At 41.9% G+C, this 23,613-nt stretch overlaps 1 protein-coding gene across 1 annotated transcript in view; it reads left to right on the top strand.

Annotated features, from left to right (window-relative positions):
• LOC126251349 (uncharacterized) overlaps positions 1–7,831 on the top strand; it is a 55,098-nt gene extending 47,267 nt beyond the window's left edge. The window contains exons 3-4 of the mRNA XM_049951720.1: positions 709–755; positions 7,661–7,831. Coding sequence (XP_049807677.1) covers positions 709–744 — 36 coding nt within the window. The 3' untranslated portion in view covers positions 745–755; positions 7,661–7,831. The remainder of the gene's footprint in view (positions 1–708; positions 756–7,660) is intronic.
• Positions 7,832–23,613: the final 15,782 nt, after the last annotated feature.

Raw genomic sequence — 23,613 nt, 5'->3', positions numbered from 1 at the left:
TGGCCCTTATGTCGTCTTCACGTAGAGGCCGCTGCTGTCACGTTGTCGTCGTGAAGGGAGGCCTGTCAGCGCGCGATTGTCTAACTTCTTCTCACAACGTTCTCTTCCTTGTCGTTCCCGAGTGGCGTGCCGGCGCTTGACTTTACGCCATAACGTATACAGATAAGAGTTTAAGTGCTTTTAATAAATTTCAACCACCGTCCTACCCATCAAGCATAGCTAAAACAAGCTAATAAAACCCGTTTAAACTACGAACTGAAGTTGAAGTTATTACAATAGTAACAATTAAGGATGATTCAATTTAATTTCTCCAGTGGCTTTCGGACTGATCAAATATTTCAAATGAATTTAGGGGATTAATAATAGGGAGGAACTACTGAAGGTCCTACAGATGTACTGAAAAATGTTCAGCTTATGAAATCAAAATATAAATGGTAATTTTTAAAGCAGAATAAACACATTCCCATAACTGTTTCTATATTTTAGACCATTAAAAATGAGAGTATTGTCACCAGTTACCTGAGTAATTCTCTTATTATTTCTACTATTTCAGTTTCTCGTTAAGAATCAGTAATGTCTGACAGTGTAATACGATTATACATAAGAAATAGGAATAGGTATTATTTATTATGAACCACATTATGATAAAAGGTACATCTTTTTATAAATAAAAAGAATTGAGTTTAATTATGTATGTCTTCTTTACAGATTTCCACCGCTATTGGTTTTTACATCAGCACATAACGGCTACGTCAGTAAGTACCATTATATATAACTGACGATGATTTAAATTATAACGTAATTGCCAAAAAGCCTTCTCAACAAAATTAGTCTTTCCCAAAAGGTTAAGGAATGTGACTTGTATATTTACTGTACTTTTTTAACCCAGTAAGTTCTAAAAGTGAACAGAAAGTATAATCATATTCTGAGAAACTTAATGTTTTGTCACTTTTCTTGGAACACATATTGCGGTAAGATATTATGAAACTGAAGACGTTTATTCGAATTCTAAGTGATGCAAAGACGCGAATATACTTAATCTCACAGAAATTTCTGAGTTACCTATGATCAATGGCGAAGGTATGAAGCAGTTGATGATAAGCTGAATTCCAACAGTTTAAAAGAAGAACGCTATTTTTAGTGTAAGGTTTCGGCATAAGAGCTGCATCTGCCACGGACTGTAAATGCAATCCTCTCTTTCGGCTGAGAAACAGTAACATATCGTATTCGGACTGCGTTAATTTTGAAACTTCCTGGCAGATTAAAACGGATGAGACCAGTGCACACCCAGCTGCAGAGTGAAGGACTCAGCCTGGAAACGTTACTTTTATTCTGTCATTGAACTGTTCATAACTATTCGTTACCGAAACAGTTACATTGTTTTTTTTTGTCATCTTTAGTCTGAAGAATGGTTTGGGGCAGCTCTCCATGCTACTCTAACCTGTGCAAGCCTCTTCATCTCCAAATAACCACTGCGACGTACATCTACTAAATATGCTTATTGTATTCATATCTTGGTCTCCCTCTATTATTTTTATCTCCCCCTCTCCTTTCCCTGTCCTCCTCCCCCCCCCCCCCCACCACCACTTCTCTCCAATACGAAATACGTGAACCTTTGATGTTATAGTTAGGTTATGCCACAAATTTCTTTCCTCAGCAATTCTTTTCAGTACCCCCTTGTTAATTACATGACCTACCCCTCCAATCTCCAGCATTCTTTTGTAGCACCACATTTCAAGAGTTTCCGTTCTCTTTTCGTCTAAATTGTTCAAACTCCACATTTCACACTGTAGACAAATACCTTCAGAAAGGACTTCCTAACACTTAAATCAATATTCGATGTTAACAAATTTTTGTTCTTCTGAAATGTTTTTCTTGCCATTACCAGTCTATGTCCTGTGTTTTGGCCATTATCCGTTATTTTTCTGCCCAAATAGCAAATCTGATCCACTGCTTTATGTTTATCGTTTCCTAATCGAATTCCCTTAGTATCACCTAATTTAATTCGACTACGTTCCTTTATCCTTGTTTTGATTTTGTTGATGTTTATCTTACACCCTTCTTCTAATATCCTTCTTCCAAGACACTGTGTCTACCGTTCAACTGCTCTTTAAGTCGTTTGGTGTTTCTGACAGAACTACAACGTCGTAGGCAGAACTCAAAGTTCTTGTTTCTTCTCCCTGAACTTTAATTCCTGCTTAAAATTTTTCTTTGGTTTCTCTTACTACTTATTCAGTGTACAAATTGAGTAACATCGGGGATAGGCTACAACGCTGTCTCTCTCCGTTTTCAGCCAGTGCTTCCCTTTCATTCCTTTCGACTTTTGTGGTAACTGCCGTTGGGTTTCTGTATAAGCTGTAAATAGTCTTTCGATCCCTGCAGTTTAGCCTTGCTACCTTCATAATTTCACGATATTCCAGTCAACATCGTCAGAAGCTTTCTCCAAGTCTACAAATGGTATAAACGTAGCATGGTCTTTCCTTAACCTTTCTTCTAATATAAGTAGTAGGGCTAGTATTACCTCGCGTGTTCCTACATTTTCCCGCAATTTAAACTTATCTTGCCCGAGGTTGGCTGCTACCAGCTTTTCAATTCTTGTGTGTTAGTATTTTGCAACCATGACATATTAAACTGATAGTTCGGTAATTTTCACACTCTCCAGCACCTGCTTTCTTTGGAATTGCAATTATTACTTTCTTCCTGAAGTCTAAGGATATTTCGCCTGTCTCAGACATCTTGCAAACCAGATGGAATAATTCTGTCACAGACGGCTCTCCCAAGTTTGACGGAATTTTGTCTACTTCCGGGGCATTGTTTCGACTTAGGTCTTTCAGTTCTCCGTTAAAGTTTTCTCCTATTTCATCTTCATCTACGAGAGTTACATTACGAACCACATAACCACAATGATTTCCAAAGTATTTGATTCCACTAAATCAGAACTAAATTATGTCGTTGGTGGCAAGAAAAATCAAGCACAAAGTAACTGAAGACATTCCAAACGAGCAGTTTTTATCGCTGCCGTATACAGTTAATGAGCCAAAACCTTGTGTCCAGTGACCACCGCGAGACCGAATCATTTGGTGACGTAGCGGTCGCGTGACGCGGTAATGGAAGTATATGTAAGCGAAGCTGACATAATGGGGAATAATTCTAGCCACGATAAGGGCCACAAATTGGTAAATCCACTGACAGCAGCGTCTTTGACAAAGTGTACATTGCTATCCCTCGATACTGTGATCAAGGTTATCTGAAACGGCGAAGCTTGTTAGCTATTTGCATACTACTTGAGTGCTCACCAAGTGGCTGAAGGATTGTGAAACCACGAGTAGCCGACTACGTGTTGAACGTTTACGATTCGTGGTCGGAGGCTTACCCACACTCTACAGCAAGGTAGGTGGTGGTCTGTGGCAGATCTGGCGACTGAGTAAACTGCTTTTGCAGGAACAACTGTTTCTGATGACACGGTTCAGCGAACATTATTGAAGATAGGACGACCGCTACTTGTCTGCATGCCCACCATACAATAAAGGCAATTACGACTGCTCTGAGCACAGGGTTCTCCAGATTGCATCTACGAAAACGTGCCGTGTGGTCGGGTGAATCACATTCCTTGCTACAGCAGATGGATGGTCGTAACCAAATACAGCACCATCCAAGCGAACGGTTGCTCAAACATGCACCGCGCCACGGTCACATGTAGATGAGGTCGTTATTGTGTTGTACACTGACGTGACAAAAATTATGGGATAGCGATACCCTGTTATAGAGATGGCGATAGTATCACGTACACAAGGTACTAAAGGGCAGTGTCGTGGGGGAGCTGTCATTTGTATTCAGGTCATTCGTGTGAAAACTTTTCAGATGTGATTAAGGCGGCAAGACGGGGATGAACAGACTCTGAATGTGGAATAATAGTTGAAGCTAGACGTATGAGACATTCCATTTCGGAAATAGTTAGGAAATTCAACATTCCGAAATTCGAAGTGCCAAGAGTGTGCGGGGAAACCAAAATTTCAGGCACTATCACGGACAACGCAGTGGTCGACGGCCTTTAATTAACAACCGACAGCAGCGGCATTTGCGTAGAGTAGTCAGTGCTAAGAGAGAAGCAATACTGAGTGAAATAACCACATAAATAAACGTGGTACGTACGACAAACGTATCCGTTAAGAGAGAGTGGTGAAATTTGGACTTAATTGGCTGTGGCAGCAGACGACCGACGCGAGTGCCTTTACTAACAGCACGACATCACCTGTAGCGCAGCACCTGGGCTCGTGACCATATCAGTTGGAAAACCGTGGCTTGTTCAGATGAGTCCCTGTTTCAGTTGCTAAGAGCTGATGATGGGGTTCCTCTGTGGCGCAGACCCCATGAAGCCATGGATCTAAGTTGTCAACAAGGCACTGTGCAACCTGTTGGTGATTCCATAAAGATGTGGGCTGTATTTATATGGAGTGGACTGGGTCCTCTGGTCCAACTGAATCGATCACTACCGATTTGAGAAATATTGTGGACTGTTGGAGGAGTCAGTTCGTGCAACGTTTTCGCAATTACGGACGGCTATAGAGGCAGCATGGCTTAATACCTCTGCAGGAGACTTCTAACGACTTGTTGAGTCCATGCCACGTCAAGTTGCTGCACTAACAAAGGGAGACCGCCAATTGTGAAATTCAGATTCGATTCATATTGCGCATAATAAAAGCTCATAGCCAGAGGTGTAATGTGGCAAAGCACCAAGATGCACTTGTCAGCCGTTGTCGAGAAAATCGACAGTTAAAAGAAACCGTTGAGGTGGAATACTCTCTACGATTTGTAACTTCCTACAGCGTCGTGGCGCAGCGGTAAGCGCTCGGGTTCGTAATCCGAAGGTCGCCGTATCGGATCTCGCGCCATGCAACTTTTTTTTTAGTATTTGTTATTTGTAGAAAGTCGTTTGTCGTGGAAAAACTAGCGACTTCGAACATGATTATGTTTTCTGCAAACAAAGTTGTATTTCACAAATGTTATTAATTGTCTTCATAATGTTTACACGTGTAGTTAACGGAAGACGTAGAAACGATATTCCGAAACGAATACGTATAGTGTAAGTCAAACGTTCGAATTAGAGACCCCATGATATATATATATATATATATATATATATATATATATATATATATATATATATATATATATATTTGAATTACAAAAAACAAATACTAAAAAAAAAATTTCATGGCGCGAGATTCGATCCGGAGACCTTTGACTTACGAACCCAAGCACTTACCGCTGCGCCACGACGGTATAGGATGTCATACATCGTAGAGAGTATTTCACCGCAACGGTTTCTATTAACTGTCGATTTTCTCGACAACGGCTGAGAAGTGCATCTTGGTGCTTTGCCACATTACGCCTCTGGCCATGAGCTTTTATTATGCGCTGTAAGAATCGAATCTGAATTTCACAATTGGCGGCCTCCCCTTGTAAGCCAGAAACAAAAGAGTACCGACACAATATTAATATGAATTCCATGACTTTTTTCGCCTCAGTTTAGGACTTGTGGTAGTCGCTGAAGAAACCATGATAGCTGTTGACTACTCGAACATTACTTCTTGACGTCTTCCTCGTTGGTAATGGTATCTTGCAGCAGGATAACCGTCCTCTTTACAAGGTCAGTGATGTTCCACTTGTCGAAGCCAGAGTGGATTTTCCGATGCCCAATAGTGCATATTATGCCGGTTTACGTTACCGCTGTTGGTGAATGACGCTTCGTCGCTAAATAGAACGCGTGCAAAAAATCTGTCATCGTCCCGTAATTTCTCTTGTGCCCAGTGGCAGAGCTGTACACCACGTTCAAAGTCGTCGCCATGCTATTTCCGGTGCATAGAAATATGGTACTGGTGCAGTCAATGTTGATGTAGCATTCTCAACACCGACGGTTTTGAGATTCCCGATTCTCGCGCAATTTGTCTGCTGCTGATGTGGTGATTAGCCGCGACAGCAACTAAAACACCTACTTGGGCATCATCATTTGTTGCAGGTCGTGGTTGACGTTTCACGTGTGGCTGAACACTTCCTGTTTCCTTAAATAACGTAACTATCCGGCGAACGGTCCGATCACTTGGATGATGTCGTCCAGGATACCGAGCAGCATACATAGCACACGCCCGTTGGGTATTTTGATCACAATAGCCATTCATCAACACTATATCGATCTTTTTCGCAATTGGTAAACGGTCCATTTTAACACGGGTAACGTATCACGAAGCAAATACCGTTCGCACTTGCGGAATGTTACGTGATACCACGCTCTTATACGTTTATGACTATTACAGCGCCATCTATCTCAAAGCTTAAAAAGTGGTCCAAATAAAATATTCAATTTCTTTACGCACTACATGAATATGAAATAAAAAATGGGGGTTCCTATTTAAAAAAAACCCAGTTGATATCCGTTTGAACTATGGCAGCGCCATCTAGCGGGCCAACCATAGCATCATCTGGTTTCCCCCTTCAAGCTAGACAAGTTTCTTTCTTTGTAGTTTTTTCGTTTGATGTTTATTTCGTGAGATATTTGCCCCGGTCACTATTAATGGACCATCCTTTACATATCTTCTCTGATTCACTTACAGCTGTTGATAATAAGAAGTAAATCTGAGGTACAAATATCGAATCTTTCTGGTGTACGAAGCTTGCCAGAGGTGGTATTAGAGGAACACAGTTAAGAGGTGACGAGTTCCCCTAGCATATGCCAGACATCCTCGTGTATTTAGCAGTGCCAGTGACTGTACAAAAAGCTGGGCTTACTTTATCCAAGACAGAAATTTAAAGAGAAATTAAATTAATCAGTGAGGCGGTTATCAGGTGTGGCAAAATACCGTCAGAAAATTAAAGAGTACGAAATATAAAAATTTCTCAATTAATAGGCAGTTTTGTTGATACAGAAACAATGAAAATATCTTTGAATTAAGAGAAAAATTTTGTTGTCGAAACTACAGTGCACTATATTTCACTGTAATTAGTAATATATAGTTTATAATTGATATTAATATACATGTAGTTCTCTAAAATTATATTTTAAAATTCAGTACTATGTATTATGTAATAGTGTGGATGATGTGATTAACTAGTTTTAACGTCTTATCTGGAATGAAAACACTCTAAGGTCTTAGTATTCAATAAAAGTTTCTATGGAGTTGTTGAGTATATTTAAGCACTAATGATAGCACGAATGATTGCTTAAGTATTTATGTATCACATAATGTAGTATTACTCAAACAAAAAAATTAAATGCTGTTTTTGAAAAAGTTACCCTCGGGTGTTTTACTATCTCACCAAAATTCAGGGAATGTTTACTGTGTAGTGGTGTGTTGTATGTATGCGAGGAGGAAGGGGACAGAATGGCAAGGGAGTGTAGGAGAGGGAGTGGAGGCGAGGGAGTGAGTAGTGTGATGCTGCAGTGTGTGTGTCATGAGGGGGGTGTTAGAAAGGTGAGAGAGTGGAGAGTGTGATTCCGTCGTGTGTGAGTAAGGGGGGGGGGGAGGGTGTATTGTGTGTGTGATAGTGTAGTGTGTAGGTGCTGTGTGTGTGTGTATGGGTGGGTGGGGGGAGCTAGATACTGCATCCGTATTGTTGTTAAGATGAGGCACTACTAATTCGATTTCTATTACCTTGTTTTCAGAGTGGATGGACAAGCAGCAAACTGATAAGGCAACGTACATGGCACCTACTGAATCGCTAGTACATCTGGCATACGTAGTATATAGAATCTCCCAGTAACCCCTCTGTCTTAAAAATATTCTGTAAAATGAGGAGTGGAAATAAGCATTCCAATAAAATTTTGTAGTGGCAACTTCTGCAACCAAATGTATCAGAATGACCATATGTAGTGGGAAGAGGTAGAATGCTCCATATTAAGACTCGTTTTAGCTTTCCAAGTGATTTATTGTTTCCAAGTACAGTGCTGTGTTTCCCTCAGTCTGCATCAGTGGGCCCCGCAATGATGAGGACATCACTTCGCTGTCTGTGAAACGGCTTGGCACAGAATGGCTGCCTCAGTGACCTGTGCACGCACTGTGTGTCGGCCTTGCATGGCAGTGGAGTTTCGTCGTCGTCAGGATGCTGGGAGTCGACTCAGTGGTCAGCGTCCATGCCGACTCATTGCCGCTTCGTGTGAGCCGCAGGCGGCCAGCTGCGTGCTTCTCACTGGCATGCCTAAGACTGCGGTGACAACGAGCACCCACGATTCGGCGTCCGAATCTGCGGCTCGCACGTCAGGATGCCTCTGGCATGTGGGTGAAGCCAAGATGACTGCCTGCGGTAGCGAGCTGTGGAGTGGCCCGCCACTGGCTGGCTAAGGACGCCGCGTCGGCCTCAGAGGGTCGAACCAGCGACCCGCCGTGGACTGGAATGCTGGGGCCCCATCTGCTGCTGCATGTAGCTGGTGGTGTGACACGCCCCGCCGTCCAGGAGAGCTGTCAGACAAGAATGAATCCAGTTAGAAACCAGCACCTATTTATATGTGGCTGTGCCCCTCTGTTTTGCCATAAGCGCCACTCCGCGTGACATACTTATAGCATGCTAGGTTGGCCAGCGGGCCCCTCCTGCCTGTGATTCGTGACATGCAAAACTGCTACATATACTCTTTCAGCAATTTGACAGCCCTGTTGCCATTATCCTACTTCGCAACTGTTGGCATGTGTAAGTCACTGCAGTCTGGCCCATACCAGGCTGTAACTTGTGCTCAGAATATTGCACAAAACTAACTTCCCCTATCCTAAACGGTGGTGCCACTACATTATTCCTCTCCTTGCAAAGACCTGGTTCGCGGTTCGACCCTTAAATACCTCATAGCTTGTTTGTGTCGGCACCTGTGGCATATTTCCTTACTATTAGAAAACTTAAAAGTGCCCCTTAAAAGCATGACATGAAACAAAACGTAAAAATTCCGTACTGGACGACCACCGCTCGATCAACCCCTTACCTACTCGTCTCACACCCTCAGTATCTAATCCACTGGGACTTGGACTACCTTTGGTTCCTTCTTGGAATTAGCTCTGTGCCTGATGAGAAAGAAAACAACACATAACAAAGTTAAGGCTGCGTTAACAGTTGGCACAGACGTGCTCAAAATGATCGTTATTTGCTGTTGCCTTTCCCTATACTGAGCGGCATGTTGCACAAGCTGTTCGACTGATACACGGCCCTCTTGCTCTAAAATGAACTGGTTTACGGATCTCAACATACCTGGCTCCAGAGTTTGATTTAACAAGGTCAGATTCTGCCTTGGCAAAAACTCTAACGTGGCTTCTGGGCAGTACAGCTGCGGCTGCATACCATTCAATTGCATGAATCCTGAAATTGACGCTGGCAGGTGGAAGGTTGGTCCTATTATGTTACACTTAGTTCCAGTGATTAAAATTTCGGCCCCTCGAGCTCTATATATTTCGCTTCTGCAAATGCTCCCCTCTCAAAACAACTTTCTACTACTACCAAATTCTCGCAGGTGGAGAAGATCCAATGCTTCCTGACCCATTGAAAGCTCAAGTTTTGTTCCACGATGTCCCTTGAATAGTCTATTCCTTTTCCCCTGGCTGAAAATAACTGAACCGTGCATGTGTCCGGTTTGGTTGGTTGGTTGGTTTTGGGGAAGGAGACCAAACAGCGAGGTCATCGGTCTCATCGGATTAGGGAAGGACGGGGAAGGAAGTCGGCCGTGCCCTTTGAAAGGAACCATCCCGGCATTTGCCTGGAGCGATTTAGGGAAATCACGGAAAACCTAAATCAGGATGGCCGGACGCGGGATTGAACCGTCGTCCTCCCGAATGCGAGTCCAGTGTCTAACCACTGCGCCACCTCGCTCGGTGTGTCCGGTTTGGTACTTACCACCCTGGCTGGGGCATACCGTTACCTTCCCTCTATGGCAGCTTCGTAATTTCTTCCTTGCCATCTTGGCATACCGGTTTCTAGCTGCCGAGATCAGCAATACCTCTTTAGTTTTCACTTCCACAAACCTGCTCAGCACTCCCCACTTGACTGGATATGGGTGGACCGTGCAACACTGAAACCTCGCATTCTTCCCCATAACCGGGCATTGGATGAAAATATACACTCATGCGTTGCTATTGCAACATGGTAGAGGAATGGCAAATTGTGCTCAATGGGCTCCATTATTAAATATAACCCTGCCTTACGCAACCCATGTAAATATTGGTCTAGTGGTAACAAATCGGTACTTGTTTGACCTTGCAATGCATGATGCAGCGCTTTTTGCAGATTCGTTATTACTCCCTACACATCCCACACACTGTCAGCTACTCCTTGCAAAAGTCTGGTTAACACCACCCTGCTATCTAGTACTTCTAGATGCCCCTGTAGGGTTCCCACGTTACGATTTATTACATCTTCCGATGCCTTAACGTATTCCACTACCTGCCCTGCTAATGTGTTATTCAGGACTTCACCTTCCAATGTCCCTATCTGAGTTGCATGCCAAGCTTCCGTTGCCCTACTCTCCTCTGCGAGTTGCCTCACCGCTTCGACCATGTTGTTCAGTTCTTTTGTATCACTTTCGTCTGCGGTTCAGCCATCCTCGTCTTAGCCGTGGCACCACTTCCTCCATCCATCCTGCCTACTTTCATAGCGTCCTATAAGCCTCATGCACTTTCTTATACTCCCCTGAAACATGTGGTTTCAACAACTTGGTATGGCCCTTGATACCTCGTGAGGAACTTCTTTGTTTTCCCTTTTTGCGTATAGGGGCTGGACAGCATTACCCATTGCCCCACTATATACTGCGGTAAACTTCCTTTCCGCTTTACTACGTCTTCCTGCCTTTCCAAAGCCTTTGTATTCGCATTTTGTACCCGTTTCTAAACATCCTGAATTGTCCTTTAGAATTGTCGTACAGCTTCACCGGTCCTTCCTCTCTGTAGCCTCACCAAATAAAATGATGATGGCGTTTTTCGCCCGTACACTACCTCATATGGAGACAAACCAGTATATGTATGGACTTTTGCATTATTTGCGCGTACAATAAACTTCAAATAATCGTCCAACTGATGGTGATGAGAATCCTTAGAAACACTCAGCATCTTCCTGATTGTTCTGTGTACCTGTTCTGTCCTTCCGTTGGCCTGTGGAAGCAACGCACTCGTCCTCAACTTCTTTATGTTCAACAATTTATACAGATCCTTCAATAAATCCGACAAGAAATTGGTCCCTTGATCATTAATTATTGTCTCCAGTACACCAAACTACTGCCTGTTGATTTGGCATAGCCACCATCTCCACACACCTCGAAAATGGTCTATTATTGTGAGAACAAATCTGTTCCCCAATGGTATTCGCCTAAAAGGTCCTAGGACATCTATCCCCTACATAGAAAATGGACCTGTCGCTCCCGGAAATCGTTGTAGCTGCATCTGCTTCCGACTAAAATCTGCTCTCTGCACACATGATATACAATTCTTGACAATCTAATCCACATCTACTTTCTTACCTCTCCACAAATACCTCTCCGCCACTCTCCTATTCGTCGCTCTACACCCTTCATGACCAGATAACACCTGATCATGTACTTCCTTAAAAGCCTCATCCCACAGCATCACTGGCACTATTATCCTATGTCCTAACTTCGTTTTACTGCACAGAAGACCATTGTACATATTAAATTGTGGCCGTGACCAATACAATTTACAGTCGTTGTCCGTGTCCCGTAACTCTTGCCATACTGCTAGGTCTAACCTATGACTTCTACTTTTGCCACCTTCCTACTTAGGGCATCCGCATTACTGTGCTTCTTCCCAGGCTTGTGCACCACCTCGTAGTCGAATTCACTAAACCTCACAGCCCATGTAGCGAGTCTAATGTACGGATCCTTCAACCCCATCAAACACTTCAATGCAGCATGATTAGTCACTACCCTAAATCTTCTCCCTTATAAATAACATTTACAATATGTGATTCCATAGATTATGCTAAGCATCTCCCTCTCAGTTGTTGAGTAATTCCTCTCCGCTGCATTCAACTGCCTAGATGCACAGGCTACAGGATGTTATTTCCCATCAATTTCCTGACTAAGAACACACCCTAATGCTTGATTCAATGCCTCACATGCCAGTATTAAGTCCTATTCCGGACTTGACGTTAACACTTCTTTTCAGTTTGTCAAACGCTTACTGACACTCTTCTGTCCACGCACATTTCATACCCTTGTGTGAAAACCGCATCAACGGCTGTGCTAAATCTGCAAAACCCTTCACGAACTTTCGATACAAATTGCAAATTACGGTGAAATACCCTTACAGCCTGCATGAACCTTGGATCTGTACGCACTCCGTCATTACTGATAATTGTTGTTGGTGTTGTTGTGGTCTTCAGTCCTGAGACTGGTTTGATGCAGCTCTTCATGCTACTCTATTCTGTGCAAGTTTCTTCATCTCCCAGTACCTAATGCAGCCTACATCCTTCTGAATCTGCTTAGTGTATTCATCTCTTGGTCTCCCTCTACGATTGTTACCCTCCACGCTGCCCTCCAGTACCAAATTGGTGATCCCTTGATGCCTCAGAACATGTCCTACCAACCGATCCCTTCTTCTAGTTAATTGTGCCACAAACACCTCTTCTCCCCAATTCTATTCAATACCTCCTCATTAGTTATGTGATCTACCCATCCAATCTTCAGCATTCTTCTGTAGCACCACATTTCGAAAGCTTCTATTCTCTTCTTGTCTAAACTATTTATCATCCATGTTTCACTTCCATACATTGCTACACTCCATACAAATACTCGATGTTAACAAATTTCTGTTCTTCGGAAACGCTTTCCTTGCCATTGCCAGTCTACATTTTATATCCTCTCTACTTCGACCATCATCAGTTATTTTGCTCCCCAAATAGCAAAACTCCTTTACTACTTTGTCTCATTTCCTAATCTAATTCCTGCAGACACATCCGATTTAATTCCACTAATCCATTATTCTCGTTTTGCTTTTGCTGATGTACATATTATATCCTCCTTTCAAGACCCTGTCCATTCCGTTCAGATGCTCTTCCAAGTCCTTTGCTGTCTCTGACAGAATTACAACGTCATCGGCAAACCTCAAAGTTTTTATTTCTTCTCCATGCATTTTAATACCTACTCCAAACTTTTCTTTTGTTTCCTTTACTGCTTGCTCAATATACAGATTGAATAACATATCCCTCGACTCTTATAACTGCCATCTGGTTTCTGTACAAATTGTAAATAGCCTTACGCTCCCTGTATTTTACCCCTGACACCTTTAGAATTTGAAATATAGTATTCCAGTCAACAGTGTTAAAAGCTTTCTCTAAGTCTACAAATGCTAGAAACGTAGGTTTGCCTTTCCTTAACCTTTCTTCTAAGATAAGTCGTAGGGTCAGTATTGCCTCACGTGTTCCAATATTTCTACGGAATCAAAACTGATCTTCCGCGAGGTCGGCTTCTACCAGTTTTTCCATTCGTCTGTAAAGAATTCGCGTTAGTATTTTGCAGCTGTGACTTATTAAACTGATAGTTCGGTAATTTTCACATGTTTCAACACCTGCTTTCGTTGGGATTGGAATTATTATATTCTTCTTGAAGTCTGAGGGAATTTCCCCTGTCTCATACATCTTGCTCACCAGATGGTTGAGTTTTGTTAGGTCTGGCTCTCCCAAGGCTGTCAGTAGTTCTAATGGAATGTTGTCTACTCCTGGGGCCTTGTTTCGACTTAGGTCTTTCAGTGCTCTGTCAAACTCTTCACGCAGTATCATATCTCCCATTTCATCTTCATCTACCTCCTCTTCCATTTCCATAACATTGTCCTCAAGAACATCGCCCTTGTATAAACCCTCTATATACTCCTTCCACCTTTCTGCTTTCCCTTCTTTGCGTAGAACTGGGTTTCCATCTGAGCTGTTGATATTTATACAAGTGGTTCTCTTTTCACCAAAGGTCTCTTTAATTTTCATGTAGGCAGTATCTATCTTACCCCTAGTGAGATAAGCCTCTACATCCTTACATTTGTCCTCTAGCCATCCCTGCTTAGCCATTTTGCACTTCCTGTCGATCTCATTTTTGAGACGTTTGTATTCCTATTTGCCTGCTTTTCGTACAACATTTTTATATTTTCTCCTTTCATCAATTAAATTCAGTATCTCCTCTGTTACCCGAGGATTTCTACTAGCCCTCGTCTTTTTGCCTACTTGATCTTATGCTGCCTTCACTATCTCATTCCTCAAAGCGACCCATTCTTCTTCTACTGTAGTTCTTTCCCCCATTCTTGTCAATTGTTCCCTTATGCTCTCCCTGAAACTCTGTAAAACCTCTGGTTCTTTCAGTTTATCCAGGTCCCATCTCCTTAAATTCCCACCTTTTTGCAGTTTCTTCAGTTTAATCTACAGTTCTTAACGAATAGATTGTGGTCAGAGTCCACATCTGCCCCTGGAAATGTCTTACAATTTAAAACCTGGTTCCTAAATCTCTGTCTTACCATTATATAATCAATCTGATATCTTCTAGTATTTCCAGGACTCTTCCATGTATACAACCATCTTTCATGATTCTTGAACCAAGTGTCAGCTATGATTAAGTTATGCCCCGTGCAAAATTCTACCAGACGGCTTCCTCTTTCATTTCTTTCCCCCAATCCATATTCACCTACCCCGTTTCCTTCTCTCCCTTTTCCTACTCTCGAATTCCAGTGACCCATGACTATTAAATTATTAAATTTTCATCTCCCTTCACTACCTGAATAATTTCTTTTATCTCATAATACATTTCATCAATTTCTTCGTCATCTGCAGAGCTAGTTGGCATATAAAGTTGTACAACTGTAGTAGGCGTGGGCTTCGTGTCTATCTTGGCTACAATAATGCGTTCACTATGTTGTTTGTAGTTGCTTACCCGCACTCCTACTTTTTTTTCATTAATAAACATACTCCTGCATTACCCCTCTTTGATTTTGTATTTATAACCCTGACCAAAAGTCTTATTCCTCCTGCCACCGAACTTCACTAATTCCCACTATATCTAACTTTAACCTATCCATTTCGCTTTTTAAACTTTCTAACCTACCTGCCCGATTAAGGGATCTGACATTCCACGCTTCGATCCGTAGAACGCCAGTTTTCTTTCTCTTGATGACGACGTCCTCTTGAGTAGTCCCCTCCCGGAGATCCGAATAGAGGACTATTTTATCTCCGGAATATTTTACCCAAGAGGTCGCCATCATCATTTAATCACACAGTAAAGCTGCATGCCTTCGGGAAAAATTACGGCTGTAGTTTCCCCTTGCTTTCAGCCGTTCGCAGTACCATAACAGCAAGGCCGTTTTGGTTAGTGTTACAGGGCCAGATCAGTCAATCATCCAGACTGTTGCCCCTGCAATTACTGAAAAGGCTGCTGCCCCTCTTCAGGAACCACACGTTTGTCTGACCTCTCAACATATATCCCTCCGTTGTGGTCACCTACGGTACGGCTATCTGTATCGTTGAGGCATGCGAGCCTCCCCACCAACGGCAAGGTCCATGGTTCATGGGGTGTACTGACAATATGACCCAAATATTTTACTTCTTCTAATGCAAAATGACAGTCTTCCAGGCTCACCGTCAAACGAGCTGCTCTTAACCTCATAAAGACTTCCTTTAACTGCTGTCTATGTTGCTCCATACTGCTTGAAAACACTATAATGTCTTCCAAATAGACAAGACACTGCCGTGGTTTCTAACCCCTAAATACACTGTCTAGCAAACTGTGAAACGTTGCTGGAGCGTTTTTCAAACCGAATGACATTCTGATGTACTGGTAATGGTCTCCAGGAGTATAGAAAGCAGCTTTTGGACGATCCTCTGGGCCATCTCTAACTGATGATAACCACTCATCAAATCCATCGTAGAAAAGTACTGGCACTGTCCTAAGTGATCCAAAGTCTCCAATATGTTTGGAATGGGTTATTCGTCCTTTACGGTCTTATTATTGAGGTATTAGTAGTCACAACAGAACCGGTATTTCTTAGTTCCATCCATAGACTTTTTAGGCATAACGACAATGCCCGCTCCCCAGCAACTATTACTATGCTGTATAATATTGTGCGCAAACTGCTGATCAATGAAATCCTCCACAATCGGCTGCAAATACCTCGGTATCCTGTATGGTTTACCGTAAACAGGTGCTTCATTCCCTCTTGGTATCCTATGTTGAAGTAATGGAGTTGCTCGTAACGGCCCTTGTGGATAAAACAAATCCTTATATTCCCACAATAATTCTTCCATCTTATCTCTTTCTCCTCCTTTCAAATTAATTTTGTCACGCAATACAGTTCTATCGGCAGCTAGGGGTTGATCGCATCGCCTACCTCTTCAACACTAGTCTTCGTCATCTGGCACATCCAAATTTGCTGCTAGAACTCCTTTCCTCAAATTCGCGTCTACAGCGCTAAAATTATCCACGTTCAAGGGAACTGCTCGCCCATCATTTCCCTCGTGGACGCGTACAACACAACATTTCGCGAAACAAGCCAATGGACCCAAAACTTCATTATCCTCCAATGGTGCAATAACACATCCTGTACTTACAGGTAGATTTGACTCCACACTTACCCAAAGCGACTTCCCGGTGCCACTACACATGCACTCATGCGAATTAGCCCTTAATGCTACTATACGCTGTTCAGCTGGTTTGTTCACTACGTTGAACGCCCCTCGTGACAGCTGTGCATTGACAAGAGTTTACCGTAGCTGAAACAACATTCCACCAAGTTCCACAGTTCGTTGTCCAAGGTCAATTTTGGCATGATGTTGATGCAAGAAATGTACTCCTAAGATCATGCCACAGCCCTCGCTTACCGATAGTACTACCTCCATGCATGCATTAAATTAGACTTTCTCTGTTCGAAAGTCAACTGTCACCGACCCCAAAGGCGTGATCTCCTTCCTCCGTTCCACGCAACCTATAACGTGGTGGGTCTAGCTTCTTTCGTCCCATTATATTCCTAGTAACCACTGTCACTTGCGCTCCTGTGTCCAACAATATCTTAAACTTTTTAGTTCCTATGGATCCTGCCGCTGAACATTCCACCTCTACATACGTATTCGTAGCATTGAAAATAAACGGGAGCTCCCTTAGGTGGGTGTTAGGCCCCTCTGCCATTTAATGCTTGTCCACCTCTCTTATCTCCACCTCTCTATCCTCCCCGCTACCGATTTCCACCCCTTTCATTAGTCCTCGGTGACTGGGTACATTGCCTCTGCACATTTCCCGTACGACCACACTTAAAACATTTCACAGCCGCTGTGAACACTGTTTGCCTCTCGCATGCCACGTCTATTTCCTCACATTGAATTGCCAGTTGAATGGCCAAATAAAAATCTTTCGAAGTCCCTTCACGCACTTTCCGTGACATGTGCGCCGGTAACCCTCTCAAAAATACGTCATGTGCCCTTTGCTTGGCCTCCTGCAACAGAACACTATTCGCTTCATCGCTCTCACCCAACTTGTAAGTATACTCATTAATTTCCGTTGTTCTGTCCGCAGATTTCTCCACCGTTTCCCCTTGTCTCTTTGACATTGTACTTAACCTCTCTCCAAAGTACCAAGCGTTATTCTGTTTTTTGTACCTTTTTAAAAGTCCTTCCTTTAACTTTCTGCCTTCCTTAAGGCCTGAGAACACCTTACATATGTTTTTGCTTCACCCGTTAATCTAATCTTGGCTATATGTAACAACTGCTCATCAGACCAACCATTCATCACCGCTGAAGTCTCGAAGTCCTCCACAAACGAAAGTACGTAGTTAGATGCCTTGCCAGAAAAGGGAATAATCAAACTCGCGGCAGTTGGATCAATCTCCTGCACCCTAGGCAACAATGACTGATCAGATGCGGTTTCCTGCTCACTTCTAGATGTTAATTCATTTCTCAACTGCGTATTGTCTGCTGTCAATTGTGCTACTTTATCCAACAAAATCCGTACAGTTTCTGTTTCTGACACACCTCACGTCCCTGACTTGCCATTGTGTTGCTGTCGTTCCCAGTTAGTCCCGAAACAAAACATTTAAGTACAAGAATAACCCAAGTCCCTACACCTCAGTATCATCATACTCGCTAACATCATACTCAGAGTAATAGAAAAGCAATTAAATCTCACGAAAAAAAAATATCTTACTGCCCCAAAGGCACTAACACTTATTCGAACATATATATATATATATATATATATATATATATATATATATATATATATGCCGACACAAAATATCTAAAATGGCCTTCCATGAGACCTGTTGCAATACGAATAACATCTTCTTGTTAAGAGCACACCGGCGGTTTTATTGGCTACAATCGGTGTGGCCAATGAACTACCTAATTTGTTGGTTTGTCTTGTTATTACCAGAGGGACAGGTGGTGCACGATCGTTTTGAAGCCTGTACAGTTAACACAGAATTAACCGTTAATCCTTTTAACCAAACAGGTAAGTAACCGATACACACCAACGTTTACACGGTGTCCGACAAATGCACCGACAACGCTTGGTATGTTGTGCAGGAAGGCAAACTTATCGGTCTTCAAGAAGGAAGAAACATGTGGAAACGCGAGGGTTGGGCGCTGGAGAGCGTCGAAGTCTGAGAAAGAACGGTTGTGACGGTTTGTTCCAAATCGTTTTGATGCAACCCTCTATCCATCTGTGTACTGCAGATGGACGACCTGAACATAATAACATTCCTGCTCGTGTAGTGCATTCGTCCACGTATATATATATATATATATATATATATATATATATATATATATATATATATATATATATATAGTTGAAGGAACATTACATTTTAAAGCAAATACATATTTACTGAATTATATTCACATGTGTGTCAACGTTGGTCTGACATCAACTGCAGATTTAAATGAAAAAAATTGTAGTTCAACAATAATTAATGTACACGGGGTAAACGAAACACCAAGTACAGAAACATGTGGGAGGAAAGTTCATAATTACTGTTGGCGGCCCTAGTTGGCCACCCAGGTAACTTGATCTGTGTGCGGATTACTGTGTATGGGGAGCCCTCATGTCTAAGATGTGTCACATCTACACCTACATCTACAATCCCCGTAGTCTTCGTGAACTGCAACACAATATTTCGCACCAGGTTGCACCAATTCCAGTTGTTCAGCTTCGATCCACTTTCGGCAACTTGCTGACTAGGCACCGAAAGTGCTAAGAGATGAATGGTAGTCACTTCCAATATCTGCTATAGTCCGATTACTACTGTATTTCCTCATCTGTGTTTCTTTGTACTCTGGAACTCTGTTCTCCGGGCACTTTTATTTGCACCACGATCTATGTGAGGGTTGTGTTTTCCCTTTGTTCCTGTTATTAACTGATGTTAGTTTTTTTACGGCTCTTCCAGACACAATCAAATGGAAGCTGGCGTATGTTTCTTGACCTGTTCATGTCCACATGGACTGTTGCTGTGGTTTAATTTTACTAACCTATGTAGCATAAAATGCCAGTGGGTGACAAGAATATTTGTTTATGATGAAATTGGTGTGTCTTGGTTTGCAGTTAAACTTCTTTGCAGTTCATCTATTATTTGCGTTTTCCTCTGACAGATCAACATAATTAAACTCTCCATTCTCCTCAAATTCAATGGTGAATTTTTTACTTGGAGAGAAAGCATTAAAGGTGCTAGCAAAACTGTAGATTTCACTTTCATCTCCCTTAAATAGAAATACAATATCCTCTGCAAATCAAGGATATAAAATGATTTTTGAGGATTTTAAGGACCAGAACCGAAAAATTTAGTTTCAAGGAAATTAGGAGATGTGTTCACCATTTTGGCAGTAAGGTTGTTGCCTATGGTGAAGCTTTTTGTTTGTTGGTATAGCTTTTCATTAATGGTAAATAATTAAATAAAGCTGAAAACTGAATAAGTTTCATAACTACAAAAAATACTCCTAGTCCCATTTTGCACCATTTAATCATATTATCGTGAATGATGTCCAGGGTCTCAGGTAATAGTATGCTGAGTGTAAGTTCACTGTGACAAATGATTCCACCTGGGGCTGCCTCTGGGTCTTTAATACTTTTCGTGATGCACGTGTGGTCATAGCTATTTTGATGCTATAGTCACTACTGAATTTTTAAGATTCATAATGCATTCTGTCGCACATTTCATTCAAGTTGTACTTTTGGCTGGGGAAATTATTAACAGTTTTGTCTGACCGCCCTAATAGATTTATGTGGTTTTATTTACACCTGAAAAGAAGGCATTTGTGTGTTCATTATACTTCCTCTTTTCTTGTCCCTATCTTCTTGAAATAGGAAGCTACATTGTGCAATTTTTTGTATTAAATCCCTATAGAATCTCTGCAAAAGACTCTTCATCATTTTACAAATATCATTCTCATGAAAGCATTTTACTACTTGGAAATACTGTCGCCATTATGAGCAAGAGCAGTCGCATTCCCTTTCCCTGCCTTTGTACGATCTTAATCATTTGCAGTTTAATATTTAGATATTATATAGATCTTACCATAGATTTTGCATGTGATTTCTGTCATTATGTACGACTCTAATAGCTTTGACAGCAATGTTGGTCTGTTTAAGTCTAAGAAGTTTAGCTCACTTGTAAGCACTTTTAGCTTCAGGAATGACATTCTTAGCTGACTGCTGATTAAGAGGGAAGTAAGACTGTATTGGAGAGCCATATTTCACACAATGTGTTCCCCATTCTTAAGTTCCATTTCAGTTAAATTAACCATCCTATCTGCAAATTTATGTTCGCTTGTATTACGAGACTTACTATCATTGACAGAGTGGAGTGCATGTAGCTGACTAAGTTCTTGTTCGTACCTCAGAAAGATGAATCTCTACTCATTGCAGTCTCGTTACCACAACATTAAAAACACAAGAAAACTGTGACGGGATTAAGATGTGTCTCCAAGTCACTCGAAGTTGCAGTGCCTTAATGATACTTACGTGCCTTAATGATACTTACGTGCTTCACTTTATATGCCTCTGTAACACCGTTCATTGCCCACCCCGTTTCAGATGAAGTTTAATTTGTAATACTTTGACGATGTTTGACATTTTAACCTTGAGTAATTTGATGCCTCGGTGCTGGGTAAATATATTTTATTGAACAAAATTTTCATCAAACTGCGCGTAATGTTTCGTCTGAAACATCCTACTGGAGACTATTTCGTATTACTGGCTGGATCCTTCGCTTCACACATGAGATTCATCACAAAGATAAGCTTTCTGGAGAATTTACAGTAGTAGATCTGGCAAACGCACCCAGTTACTGGATCAAAATAGCGTAACGCCAATGACTCACACGGGAAATCCATGCACTGCAGAATGGTAAACCAATCCTGCAAGTCTCTGAAATCGGTTGCTTTTATGCGTTCAGTCAAGACGGACTCCGTGTGGTAGATTACAGTTTGCAGATCTCACCAGTGAGCAACAACAATCAGTACTCCCCTGAAAGGTCACCGCTTCACAAGTCTCAACATTTTTTAGAAACATATTGATCTTTATCGCAGCGCGGGATTAGCCGAGCGGTCTAAGGCGTTGCAATCATAGACTGTGCGGCTGATCCCGGTGGAGGTTCGAGTCCTCCCTCGCGCATGTGTGTGTGTGTTTGTCCTTAGGATAATTTAGGTGAAGTAGTGTGTAAGCTTAGGGACTAATGACCTTAGCAGTTAAGTCCCATACGATTTCACACGCATATGAACATTTTCAATCTTTATCATATTTGTGTGAAAACTGTGCTATCTAAAACTCGGAAAGGATGTTGCCTACTTAAAGAACGTCAAAAAATTGCATACATATTTACCACGCATATCATGCAGACTCCAAGACAACGACGAATCGAAACTTCCATAACTACAGCTCGAATGTGCCTATCGGAGCATTTTACTGTCACTAGCACAGACTTTGTAGATCCGCTCTACGTCAAGACAAGCGTGATCATGGAAGCGGCCTATATAATACTCTTTACTTGCCCAACAACCGATGCAATATATTTAAAACTCTGCTCCAATACGAACTCCGACATAGACTTGCTAGCAGACGTGGATTGTCACACACCATCTACACTGACAACACAAAGACCTTTCATGCCTTCAGCAAGAAGTGCCACAACTATGGAACTACGCTATTTCGGTTTACATCTTGTCACTTTGTCATTTGGAGGTACTTAGTCGAGATGTGGACGCTACAACATGGAGTACCATGTGGAGAAAACTAAACATTTCCGACGTATTTTTCGGTTTGAGTTCAGTAGAAGGGTGACAGCAGCAGACGCAGCAAGAAACATTTGCACCGTGTATAGTGATAATGCCTTTGGACAGAGCACGGTAATAAAAGGGCTCTCTCGTTTTAAGGAGGAGCGTATTGACGTTGGTCATCCTCCGCTTTCAGGACGACCTTCCGGTTTGATGAAGACCATTTAAGGGGGGTAGGACGTCAAACGGACCGACTTGGAGCAGGAGAGGCACCACAGGACATTTTAATTTCTACTGTCTATACTTTTACAAATAAATTCATAAAACTTTGTCAATATGACCAGGAAGGATTCAGAATTCACACTCATAGCAGTGGAAATTCGAAACCACAACGAAATGATTTTTGTTACATGTGAAATTTCATCATTTTTTTCACTTACTAATGTCAGTATTTGTTGCTATAGGTACACTTTTCTTCATAAGTAAGAGAGATTCTTCGATGAATTTTGCACAGCATACAAACCATACTTAAAGGTGTATGAAACTGTAGAATTTTCCAAATCTATTAAAAACTGTGGTAAAAATTGAGGCAATTAACTAAAAAATTTGTGTTTTTTCTAAATATGAAGTTTAAAATACAACAGCTCATTTGTTTTTTCATAAATTAATTCTAGCGTTTCATACACCTTTAAGTATGGTATGTATGCTGTGCAAAATTAATCGAAGAATCTCTCTAACTTATGAAGAAAAGTGTACCTATAGCAACAAATGCAGCCATTAGTAAGTGAAAAAATGATGAAATTTCGCACGTAAAAAAAATTCATTTTGTTATGATTTCGAACTTCCACTGCAATAAGTGTCAATCCTGAATCCTTCCTGGTGATGCTGACAAAGTTTTATGAACTTATTTGTAAAAGTATAGACACTGGAAATTAAAATGTCGTGTGATGCCTCTCCTGCTCCAAGTCGGCCCGTTTGACGTCCTACCCCACTTAAACTCACTAATCCACAATGATCCACATCAGTGTACTCTAGAGCTGGCTGGTCTGATGAACTGTGATCATTGCACTGTCTTCCGGCATTTTCATGGAATGGAGAGGGTTCAAAAATGAAGCCAAAATCACAGACATCGGTGGGTGGCCATACGTGCATCTCTGGTTCAAATGGCTCTGAGCACTATGCGACTTAACTTCTGAGGTCATCAGTCGCCTAGAACTTAGAACTAATTAAACCTAACTAACCTAAGGGCATCACACACATCCATGCCCGAGGCAGGATTCGAACTTGCGACCGTAGCGGTCGCTCGGCTCCAGACTGTAGCGCCTAGAACCGCTCAGTCACCCCGGCCGGCCGTGCATCTCTGTTTCCTCGTTATTAACTGAACAACAACGACCTTATATGTCCTAT

The sequence above is a fragment of the Schistocerca nitens genome, chromosome 4 (genome assembly GCF_023898315.1).
Source record: "Schistocerca nitens isolate TAMUIC-IGC-003100 chromosome 4, iqSchNite1.1, whole genome shotgun sequence".
NCBI classification, from domain to species: Eukaryota; Metazoa; Arthropoda; class Insecta; order Orthoptera; family Acrididae; genus Schistocerca; species Schistocerca nitens.
The sequence above is the reverse complement of the archived record's forward strand: the minus strand, read 5'-3'. Positions and strand labels throughout refer to the sequence as shown.